We start from the raw sequence: 12,875 nt of genomic DNA, 5'->3' as shown, positions 1-12,875 counted from the left end.
CAACTGCGTGAAACACACAGTAGTATGAAACTTCAACTGCGTGAAATACACAGCAGTATGAAAATTCGGCTGCGTGAAACACACAAACTTCACGCATGCGTGGAGTGTATGGAGTGTACGGGAGTGATTCACGTAATGGTGCGAATAGTCACGGCCAATTTTTATTTTAGCATTAAAATAACCATCAAACCCCTCAAATAATCTCCATCCTCCATTTTTCACTCTCATTATCATCATCCCAAGTGTCATCAAGTGATATCTTATAGGTCATAATCAGTGACAGGTACTCGAGGAGTGACTACTGAAAAAACCAGAAGAGGGGTCCGAGAAAATAAATGAAGGGAAGAAAAGCGAAGAGGAAAAATACGCTCGGCGGCTGTTGATTAGCGACAGAACTGAAAGATGAGGGGGGGCGGGGGGTAAGTAGGAGGACAGAATATCTCTGTTCGCGTGGATGGCCCGGAGAGGACCCTCGGTGGATCCTTGGGGGAGATAAGCGAGCTACAAGACACCCACTACCAACCAACACCGGCGTAAGAATGAAAACGAGAAGAAAAACGAAGCGTGCCACGGCATTAGGGAGATAAGTGCCAAGTGACTCTACTGTGTGGGGTTATTATGAAAGACGCCGTGGAGCAAAACGGTAATCCCCCCTTGTCTCTCTTTTTACTCAACTCCGACTGTCGTACGGAAAAGTTTTGAAATTCTTTGAAAAATTAATTGGGGTCCATGGGTAGCGTGGCATTATGAATATTTTAATTGGCCGTTTTTTTCGTTTCGTGTCGCTCCTGTGACAATTTTAGTATTGGATATAGAAATTGAATTATTGGGAGAGACTATAAGGAGGGATTTAATCTCTATTTCGATCGCAGACGGTTTTTTATTCAAGACAGGTGCATCCGGAGAAACGACGCATTTGAATAAAAATAAACTCCATTCGAAAATTTTCTAGACCTTTTAAAAATGCTTTTTAATAGGAAATGACTCATTCATTAATTGTAAATAAAGGATTGTTGTGTTTTGATTGACTGATGGAGTTTTTTTATGAATGAAGGGAACATTTGTGCTAATTTTTGAAAAACTGTTAATTCGATGTGAATAAAACGTGTTTTTTAATACGAAATAAATTGATTCTGTATTTATTGACCCCCTGATGCGAAACCCTCGGGGGTGATAGAAAAGACGAAATAAAAATTTTCATTTTCACGTGGGTCAGGGGTCAGGGTGAAAGTCGATTTTCACCAAAATTGAATTTTTTCGCCAAGTGAAGGTTGATTCTGTATTTTCTAACAATTATGATGCCAATAAAAATGGCGCCGGAGGCGCGACAAATGTCGAAATGAAAAAAAATTTTTCACCCGGAGCCAAAGGGTCAGATTTTTGGTTTTTCCAGGGGGTAAGTCAACTTTCGCCAAAATCGATTTTTTTAGCCGGGTGAACGTTGATTCCAACTATTTAAGCGACGGGCTATTCAGAAATCTGAAAAGTATGTGGAAAAAGTGAAAACTGAAAAAGTTTTTTTCTTCAGATTTTCAAAGGGTCAGATTTTCCGTTCTTCCAGGGGGAAAGTCAACTTTCGCCAAAATCGAATTTTTTACCCAAGTGAATGTTGATTCCGTATTTATTGACTCTTCTAATGCCAATAACACCCTCGGAGGCGCCAGAAATGTCGAAATAAAACATTTTCATTTTCACTTGGAACAAGGGTCCGATTTGGTAACAATTTCATTTTTTATTTAGACAACGCATGCAAGCGAAGGGATAAGAGTGGCTAGAATAGATTCTGCAACCTTCTCCCCTTGTTGTCTCATACATGCGTCTCCCCTCCACCCTCTCGTGAAATGTCGATTTTCGAGATTAAAAAAAAACAATAATTGCATTTTTTATTTCAATAACGCATGCGTGAACAGAAATATGAACCCCGATTTAACATAGGCCCATAGAATTACGGGGACCGGCAAGGATTTGGAAAGTCTGAATACAAGCCCTGGTTACACCTAACGAGTGCTGAAATGGGACATAACCAGAGGTAGAAAGGTCTCGGAAGCACTTGGGAAGAGGCTTCCCAAGACCTATCCAGTTCTGAACGGAAAGACCTAAGTAGAACTTATCAGGTCCAATTATTCGACTCGGGGTACGGTAATGGAAAAGTCAAAAATAAAACGCGGATAAAAATCAAGTTCACCTTAGAGTAAATGGATGTTTCGATGCCTTGCCGCAATTTTATTTTCATCTTGGCTTACTGCAATTATCGTGTTTGAAATAACCGCATGGATTTATTATTATATTGAAGCATTAATAATTCCTGAGAGAGTGGAAAGAGTAAGATCATTTCCTTCTGCTCTGTATTATGTACGTCCACCCATTTCGAATGCCACATTATATTTGGAATGGACTCTCGCGTCTGATGTCACTCTCATCAATGACGTTATGAATTTTCCAGATCTTGAAATTGTCAAGACACCATACGGGGGAAATGACATCCGATTCCCATATCTATTTTCACCCCAGACAATGTTTTATTAACAAGCGAATCAAATCGAGGGGTTGAATAAAATAACAGAAGCTCTTGATCACTTTAATCGAAACTGGAAATACTCCGGGGTAATGAAAATGTTTTCAAAACGTAAATTACGTTTTCTGATAAGACTGAAATTTCATGGATAGTTTGAGTAATTTTCAATAGAGGGACATTAAATTTGGTTTAGGTGGAAATAAATGATGAAATTTCAAATTTCACTGAAATCTCAATGAAATTCCAAATTTTAGAGCGGCAGGAAAACAATAATTCTCCAATTTACTTCAATTTTCGACTTATTCTACATTCAAAAATATATGTTTCAGAATTCTACTGAAGTGAAATAATTCTCTTGCAATAATTGAACCGAAATTTACGGTTTCCATTGAGTTTTCCACTAATTTGTGAATTTTCAATGATGAAATGCCTTGAAATTTCAGTGGAACTATCACATGATTATAATTTCCAACAAAGAAACCAATAATTTCAGTTAAAAATTTCTCATAATATTCACTGTTGGATTAAAACGAAATTTTAGGGACGTGAATTCCTTTTAGAGGAGAATAAAACATGAAATAAACTAAAATTTACAGTTCTATTAATTTTCCCATCAAATTATCAATGTTTAATAATGAACTATATCACAATAATTATTTTCATGAAATGAACCGTACACTGTACGAAATAATTTAAATTTCAGGGACAGTTTAGTAGTAATTTTCATAAGAGCAAGATTGAATTCCATTTAGATAAAAATAACAATACGAAATTTAAAATTTCACTGATAATTCCAGAATATATTCATCTGAATTGTCCACATAACACATAATGTACTTAATAATTGAACTGAAATTTACGCGTTCCATTGATCACCCATCAAATCGTTAATTTTCAATGACGAAATTCCTTAAAATATTATGACATGATAGTAATATCCAAGAAGTGTACCGGAAATTTCAGACAAGAATTTTCAACGATAAGCTCAACATTCTTCTCAGTTCACAGGACGCAAAAAACGTAACCCCAAGCCCGCAAACCTCAAAAGACTCTCATCCATCACACCCCAACCTCTATAATTCAATTTTTGTTTATCCATTTCACCCTACATTTTTCATCCACTATCTGTCCATTGTCCTCACCAACTGCGAATAGGTAATACGGCACCGAATTACGCTCGGATGCGCGAATCGAAGAGCCGGAGCTGTTGTGCGGATTGTAGCTGCAAAATCTACACTGCAGAGAGAGGAGAGCGCAGGGTATACGATAGTGTTGCGTTATATAGGGGATGATGCTGGGAAGAGGGTGGATTGAGCATGGAAACACCGATGGGTTTCGCCTCTCACCGTTAGCTATCGTTTTCGCGAGCGAGCCTCCACGCGCAGATATCACGTATCGTCTCTCATATGTACGTGCATTCTGTTGTATGATTACAAACCCAGATACACTGATAAATAAATCGAGGGGAAATTACGGATTCCAGACTAGTCGCGAACGGCCAAAGTCCCGTTTTTCTTTCTTAACGCTCACGGAGGAAAATGCTCAGTAAAAATTACGGAACAATTCGCTCACCGATTGCGGAGTCGACTAGTGATGCCGCGAAACATTTCACGAGACATCACGAGACAAAAACTTTGGAGAGATAATCCCGGTCGCAACGAACAGGGAAATCTTTGCTCTCGTTTCAGTCTCCAAATACAGTATGGACTCCTCTCATGATGACTCCGAGTCAATTTATCGCAACTCGGCTTCCACTTTTTCGGATTTTTTATATGTAGAAAATCGAGACAAGACCAACCGAGACAAAAGTTGGGATTTTACATTGAAAAACAGGAAAAACTTGAGACCGAAATGAGAGAAGTTGACTCGAAGTCATCACGAGACGAGTCGATCCTGCGTATTTCGAGACTCATCCCTCTAAAATTTTGTCTCGTAAAGTGTCTCGCGGCAGCACTAGAGTCGACTCAGAAAATTGAAATGACGGTATCGTAATTTTTCACAGGAGATTCAGATAAAAATTACGGAACGCTCTGGAAAAATTCCGTGACAGTTCCGTTAAATTTCCTACCGTCATGTTTCGCTCCGGAATTACGGAAAAGATTATTTTTATTGAATATTTCCCTCGGTGCAAGATATTTTGCTCTTGAAAATTTTCACACACAAGAGCCCGTGTTGAAACACATTTCTTTGAAAAATGCGTTTTCACCCATTCTCCTAGGTTATTTGTGATTTTGCATAGAGGTTTTGAAAAAATCAAAGAATGTGTGAAAAAAATAATCAATTTCTTAACTTTTTTTCGCCCTCCCCTGACCGACTGACGCCACAAATACCTTAACTAAAAAATTTCCGACCTTAAAAAATCAAATGCAGCTATTACTTAAATTCAAAACAGTTTCTAAAAGTGAAGACGCAATATTTCAAGTTAAAATTAGAAACTAAAATCATTATCTTTCCGGAATTGGGAAAAAATTATTAATGTAAACTAAAAATTCCCTCCACAAAGTATTCTTCAATAAATAACATTTCAGTTCACGATGACATTATTTCGAACAGTGAATTTTCCCTCAACTTTTCTCTTTGTGTACCTGCGGAGGGGTGAAAAGGCAGAATAGGGGAGGTTGGAGGCTCGATGACGAGTGGAACCGAACGCTCACGTTGCACAGAATGACGTAACGGTAATTGAATACAAAGATCATTAGTCAAACGCTCAACGAGAAACCCGAATTGACCGATATCATATTAAACATAAATACTGACGAATGAATTTCCTTTTCCCCTGTCGTGGGTGATGTTTATGCCCCGCTGTTCCACGGAACAGCCTTCTGGGCCGTTTTCCAAGGGGTCAGAGTTATGAATGCCGAGTCACGGTGGCCGGGATAGGTATTAATATGTCGCTGCATCTGTCCGTTATCATTTTCCCTTCAGGGGAGTGACTCTCAGGTTTTTCGGGTTTTTTACGTCGAGGGGAATCTGATCAAGTGGATGATTATGTGGTCATGCAGATGTTTAAGGAACAATGGTGTGACTGATATGTAGTTAAGGGAGTGGATGATTGATTGGAGGCAACATACCAAAATCAATTCTGTCTAATAAAACTGCGGGAGTTAATCTTCTGTTAACAATTCTCGTCTGAATTTTTTTAGTGAACGATTTCTTTTTTCACCATTAACATTTCTTTGAGACAATTATTTAATTACACTTAATTACATATTTCATTACATAACCAAAAATTTCAGTCAAAAATTTCCACGCGGCGCTCATATTAAATTCTAATTAAAAAAATCATGAGCTCTCAGTATTACCACAGACAACATTAATTCTAATAAAAACATAATTACCCATTCTCACCTCAAACCAAAAACTCCCCACTTCGACTGCTTTCAGCGCAGAAACCACCGCACAAAAACCCCTTCCCCCATCATGTCTCATCAACCCCCTCACCTTCTCAAAAATTACCTTCAATTCCCCCCCATAACATCTCCTAATGACCAAAACCCCTTACACGAAAAATCCCCCCATCCCTGATGGAAAAGTCATGCTAAAAAAAAACTCTCGTCCACCTATCGCCCGGTGTGAGCCGAAAGCACGTTAAAGGGTAGTGATGTGAAACGAGGAGAGGGTCATCTCGTCGCGGTTATTTCGTTGAACAGAGTACACACTGCGAAAGATGAGGAAATAAAAGGGGCGGAGGGAGGGGAGGGGGGGGAGGGGTCGGAGAGGGGTAAAGAGGGATGGGTTGATGCCCTCACAGTGGCCGAGGGAGAGAGGGCGGAAATGCATAACCACGTTTATACCCGAAACACTCGCGTTTCAGATTGCTTCTGTAATGGCGGGATTTCGCTCGGTGTTGGCCTCCAACGGGTTATCCACGTTACTGAGAGCCGTATACACGGTTATATACACGGCAATAGTTGAATTCTAGGTGAGGGGATGCCTGCTGACTGGGTAACGATGTTACACGCCCGGCCAAACGCTGGATTGTGCGTGCGGGAGTGCGAATTATCGCGGTTACCATTCTCATTTTACTCGGCCATTCCCGAAATGTGTATGCCGACTACGAAATTCCATCTGCAGTGGGTGAGAGGGTAATGGGGAGGGGAGGGAGGGGTGGGAAGAGAAGGGGTGGAGTCCTCCAGCGACAACGGAACAGAGTAGAGAAGAGTAGAGCAGAATAGAGCGGAATAGAGCAGAACAGAACAGACAAGATTCGAGAGAAGGAGAAGACGGACGGGAGAAGACTCATCCCCCTTGGCTCGGTGTGCTTTATGTTGGTGGGTATATGTACACTGTTTAAAGTACAGACGGAGACGAGAGGACTACACTGAAACTGAGGAAAGGATCGTTGCACCGTGTCGACCCCTTAATCGCGAGAACTCACTCGACTGGGAAATTACATCCAACCCGAAAGTTACCAAGCTTCCCACCGGTGGGTTTTCGAGGCATTGGTGGGGATGGATACCAAAAAGTGAGGTATGCTGGGTAAATCAGTTGATTCATCTTGGGTGATAAGAGAGTAAAAATTGTAACGAGGTTGGGTGGAGGAAGTCGAGTTGGTTTTATCACTGTTCATTGTTATTTTTGTAATTGGGGAGGCTTTGTGGGGAAAAGTTTCACAGGTTTTTTTTTCTTCGGGGGGTTTTTGGGAGGAGATTATGATGTCTCACGTGTATGGACATTGTTGATTTTGTAAGGTGTGGTGGGAGTGGACTGCGTGCTGCAGAACATCGTTTGTCACATGGCCGAAAAAACTTTTCTACAGTTTTCTGTTGGAATTTTTTTGAAATTTCAGGGAAAATATGGTGGTACTTCTGATAAGAGTGACAATGAATTGGATTCAGGGGAAAATGGTTAGGAAATTTATGGTTTTAGGTGGAATTCAAGGAAATTCGTGAGTTTTATGTGAGAGTGAGATGGAAATTTCGCGACTTGATTGAATTTTCAATTTTTCCCTGAATTTTACAGATTTTTCTGAATTTTCATAGAATAATTAAACTGAAAAATGAAGTATTTTATTGATTTTTGGGTCATAGCATCAAACGATGATGAATTCATTCAACGTTTCCCACCCGCGTCATCCTTCCGACCCTCTCAATAAATTCAGAACTTCAATAAATTGGAAGAAAATACCAAAAACATGAAATCATTCCATATCTTAATAGGGTTAATGTCTTGTAGTAGTGCCGCCGTCATAAATATTCTTCGAGTCTCTTCAACTGAGACAGAAACAATGTCTTAAATTTCGTGACTTGTAATTCAAGACATTATAAATATCTTATCTATTAAGTTATTCAAAATTTCAGTCATCACGAAACCAATAAGCCACATTTTTATGTCTAATGTCAATTTAACGACTAATTTAATAACTAGTGATTGAAATTTGACAGCTGGTTATTAAAGTTCTTCAAATATGTCTCTGCAGGCAGCTTAATCCATATAAAAATGAAGAGAATTGTCAATAAATAATTTTTTAATTAGTTATGTGAAATGTAGGGGACATTGTAGTAACAAGTCGCCTCGACCGAAGAGAAAACTTATTTGCGCATGATTCGACAAATTCCAAATGAAATCGATCAGTCTTATTTATGACTCCCCCCAAAAAAATTTGATTCATAAGAATTTACGAGAATCATCCCGAAGCTGGTAAATAACTCCCGACTCTGACTTATCCCCCATAAAGTGTGATTGCACAACTGATAAGGATGATTCCTCGGTTGTATCTCATACCTAAGATCATTAACGATAAAATCACAGTGGCTGATATCATGAGAACTCGCTCAACTGGGAAATTACATTTCCGAGTTTACCCGCAGTCTGCGTACTTCACGGTGTCTCTGAGGCATAACGCATCGGGGGGTAAATGATTCGTCCTCGAGATACTGCTGGATAATACGGACGGAAATGTATCAGACTGACATGACGTTGAGAATCCCAAAAAAACAATGAAATGGCTGAATTCGGAGTGAAGAAAAGGGATTTCATACAATTTTCTCTCAGTTTTTCTTTTGGGGGAAAATTTTACTTCGCATTTAGACATAATTTGGGATAAATTGTAAACTGTTGGAAATTTTTGGCTGCGCTGTTAAAAAATTTTGTCTGAAATTTCCGGTAAACTTTTGGAAATTTTTATGGAATTTAATTACCCCTGAAATTTCAAGGAGTTTCGTCACTGAAAATTCAGAATTTCATGGAAAATTTAAAGAGAAGCTGTAAGTTTCAGTTCCATTTTTCCCTGAAAATGTGGTGAATATATTCTTGAATTTTTAGGACAGTAACACTGAATGCGATTTAGGAAAATTCAGTGCCAAATAACATCGAACTTTCAGTGAAATCTGACATTTCATGATTTCCCCCCCTAAATCGCATTCAGTGTCACTGTTCTGAAAATTTGTAGTCAACTGTCCATGAAATGTCATTTTTTTTCTAACAGTGCATAGTGAAATTTGCTACGATTATCTAGTACTTTTGATTCAACGTTTCTTTCCGTATGGAATTCCTGGTGCATTTTTCGGAAATTTGCCAGACTTTAGTCCCTGTCTGATTGATTTCATTGAAAAACTCAATCGTAACTGTAGAATTGAATTCAATAATCCCATAAAAATTGATAAAAATCATGAGAGTTCACGCAAATTGGAGCATTTTTTCTTCCTGCTGCCCACAAATTTGCAATCCATTGAATTTTCAATGAAATCTGAATTTCCCTGATTCTCCTAAGAATTACTACTGAACTGTCAATGAAATTTATTTTTTCACGCAGAGTAAAAAGAAGAAAGCTGAAAAAATTTAAAAACCCGCTCAGTTAAATTGCAGGCAGAAAAAACCCCCCGAAAAAAAATGTCCGAAATATGATTGAAGCAATTTCAATCGCAATTCCAGTCATTCTGAAATTCTCTTTGTGAATTTGGAACATGGCACATCATCATTCTGTCACAGGATGAAATTTTTTTCCCTCTTTTTCCATTGTACATTCGATAATCCACTAAAACGCCCGGGCAATCCGCCATATGGCATATCGTAGTAGTTTGGATAGGTCGAGGGAATAGGTTGGAAGTGGTATATGCTGTGAGGGCCCAGCGGCGAATGCAGGATACAATGGACGTCAGTTTTAGTTACGGCACGCCCGTCAACCTCGGGAATCATTGAGCGTTAGATGGGCCAATGTTCCGTTTTGTAGATGCTCTCATGGCTCTGGATACTTTCACAACAAGAGGATATCCCCGCGAAAATCATATATCTAGACCCCTCACCCTTCCTCATCTTTATCTGTTGTGTTGGGGCTTTGTTCTCGAATCGTGGGCCATGGCGAAATGAAGAGAACATTTTTTGTTGGTGTTTCAATGGATCAATTATGCTATTGACCCCTTTCAGACGACTGATGTTTTATTTTGCAGAGAGAAAGAAATTTTACGGTCTTCAGGACAAAGTTACTGATTCAAAGAAAATTGGCCATTGTTTTTAGAATAAAAAGAATACCCAGTTTTTTAAAATTGTTTTTTTAATTACAACTAGATTGTAATTATTTTCAGTGAGTACTACTCCTATAGTTTATATTTTTTTTATTGAAATATTTTGATGTTTTTGAAGGAATAATTCATTTACAGGATCAAATAAACAATTACTTTGATCGAAATAAAAAATTTGTAGTCTGCATTGTCGATAAATTCTATCACAACAGAGTTTTTGAATATAGAGATTTTAGTGAAAACTATCACTTATTTTTCTCACACTTCCTCTTCTTTATCTGTTGCGTTGGGGCTTTGTTCTCGAGTCGCGGCCATGGCGAAATCAAAAGAATATTTTTTGTTGGTGTTCCAATGAATCGATTATGATATCGATCCCTTTCAGACGTCGGATGTTTTATTTTGCAGAGAGAAAACAAATTTATGGTCTTCAGGACAAAGTTACTAATTAAAAAAAAAATTGGGCATTATTTTTAGGATAAAAAATTGTTTTTTCAATTTCAAAAGAAAAATCTGTAAAATTGTATTGAAAAAATCTAATTATGTCGGGAGAAATAAATTCGAATGAAATAATACTCTCAATCTGCAATTTTTCCACTCATAATTTTTCCAATTGTGGTGTTTTGATTTAATTAATTAAATAGTTCATTTATAGGATCAAGTAACCAATTCATTTGATCGAAATGTAAAGTTCGCAATCTGCATTCTCGATATATTCTATCAATACAGCAATTTTTCCTGAAAACTATCATCACTTTTTCTGTGCGTATCCCCACCATTCAAACATTCTACAATTTCTTTTGAGAGTTTTTAAATGGAAGAATACAGTCGAAACTCGTTCCTTCCTAATTGGGCATAATTGCCGACTTGAATCTGCGTACGAGAACACGGCAAAAGAGAGGAGTAGAGGAATAATTCGAGCGCTGAATTACCGGAGTAAGTGCTCTGCATCAGGACCCACAATATCAATTTAGATAAGTTTTATCATGAAATATGATACACCGGAATGATGATTTTAGCCGCGAGGAATGTCACCGTGGGTGAGTCGATCTCATAAAATCCATCAGCGATACGACGCGCCTCTGTTGATAAGGTATCACGATATTCTCCGTGTTTATATACTGGGTGCCCGTCAAGAAATGCAAACCATAGCGGAGTAAGTGGTATCGTGTTTCTCGTGACAATGTTCTTTCGCTTCATGTTTTCTGTTTGTTATTTTTTTTACTGCAGTTATTGGCTATCATGGTATCGTGAGGTTACTCACCTTCGCGAAACTGGATGACGTTCGAGTGACGGTCGTTTATTATTAGGCAGTTGTAGTTTTCGCCAGAAGTGGAACTGTTGAAATAGAAATTAAAATTGGTTAATAAATTTATTAAAATGTCATTTTTGTTATTTTGTTTATTTTTTGGTTTAGGTAAAAGGCGTTTTTTTAAAAGAATTAAATCTATTACGCTGAGTTCTTGGGATATTATTTTCTAAACCTCTTCCATTTTAGAAGTGGAATTGAGCATGTTTCGGTAATTCTCTTTTTATAAAAAAAATTGTGATTTTAGAAAGAAATGGCGAGCAATCTCAATTCTCTAAAAAAATGTATTCGAATATCTTTTATTATATTTTTCTTTTAGTGATATTTACAGACAAATGAGTGGTGTCTTGTTCGGAAAAATTGTCTTTGAGAATTTCACTGGAAATTCAACGGAATTTCTGAATTCTTGAGCCGCAGGAGAACAAAAATTTCCCGATTCACGTGAATTTTCAATCGAAAGATAGATATTTAGTCCCGAATTACGTGGAATTTTGTATTAATCGGAATGCAAGAATTTATTCACCTGAATTTTACAAATTTCTATTAATATTAATTGAATAATTGAATTGAAATGGGAAATTTTCATTGACTTTCTCAGTAAAACTCCCACTTCATAAAAATTTCCAAAAAATATGCCGAAAATTCTATTCAAAAATTTAAAAAAGTCCACGAAAACAGTGAACTAGAACTTCTCCGCAAATTCTCCATTTTATCTCAAAAACTAAAGATTTCAGAAAAAAACGTTGAAAACCCGTTTTTGCCGAGAATAAAATTTCCCACCAAAAACATTTCCTGTCACTTTCCCCCAAACCCGCTCCCCGCCGGCCCAAAAAATCATTGTACTAATTTCCTTAAAATTCCCATTCACCCTCCGAATCGATAAAACAATATTTCGATACTCACTTATCATAAACGACGTAGATATCCCCCTTCTTCTCAATGCAGGTACGTTCACCAATGTTGGTAGCATTAACAGTGACTGGTGATGGTTTTCCGGACTGGAACCATTGTCCCGCCCAGCCTGCCGGAAATTCGCAGGCCCCTGAAACACGAGCAAGTTTCCTCATAAATACCACCGTCCGATTTCATAACTCCCCCCCATCCCTCATTGCCATCTCTCACTCTTTGCAAACCCACCGGTCGTTTAATTCTCTTTCCCCAAAAACCCCAGTACATATCACGAGTATATAAACCACTACTCCGACACAACCAGTCGGAAAATGTAAGAGGAACTTGTGTGTGAGGAGGATAGCAACGTGACAAACTCCCTTAAGAAGCTCCAAACGATGCCGCCAGCCCGGGAATATCACGGAAAACGTGCTCACACTCCTCTCCCAAAGTTTGCCTTGTAAATCGTTGAGATCCGGGTCAAACGGCAACGTACGCCCAGTACCCAACATTATCCCCCCCGGATTTATGTATTTTCGTTCGAACTCAACTTTAACGTTCCAACGCTTCTTTAACTCACTCCGGAAAATTGCAAGTGGAGTATTCAAATCCAACAATATTCACTCCCCTGAAAAATCCCTCGACTCTTTTTCAATTTGAATATGAAACCCAAGCAATCAGAACTTGCCATACCCCCCCCCCCCCT

The 12,875-nt window shown here is 38.3% G+C and overlaps 1 protein-coding gene across 1 annotated transcript in view; it reads right to left on the bottom strand.

The window, feature by feature from the left end:
• Positions 1 to 12,875, bottom strand: part of LOC107047922 — a 218,519-nt gene that overhangs the window by 30,329 nt on the left and 175,315 nt on the right. Inside the window, exons 3-4 of the mRNA XM_015270851.1 lie at positions 12,185 to 12,323; positions 11,237 to 11,310 (exon numbers count right to left, since the gene is read on the bottom strand). Of these exons, the coding sequence (XP_015126337.1) occupies positions 11,237 to 11,310; positions 12,185 to 12,323 (213 nt within the window). The remainder of the gene's footprint in view (positions 1 to 11,236; positions 11,311 to 12,184; positions 12,324 to 12,875) is intronic.

Source organism: Diachasma alloeum, unplaced genomic scaffold (assembly GCF_001412515.2).
Source record: "Diachasma alloeum isolate Michigan unplaced genomic scaffold, Dall2.0 Dall_scaffold_00183, whole genome shotgun sequence".
Lineage (NCBI taxonomy): Eukaryota > Metazoa > Arthropoda > Insecta > Hymenoptera > Braconidae > Diachasma > Diachasma alloeum.
This window is presented reverse-complemented; position numbering and strand designations above follow the sequence as displayed.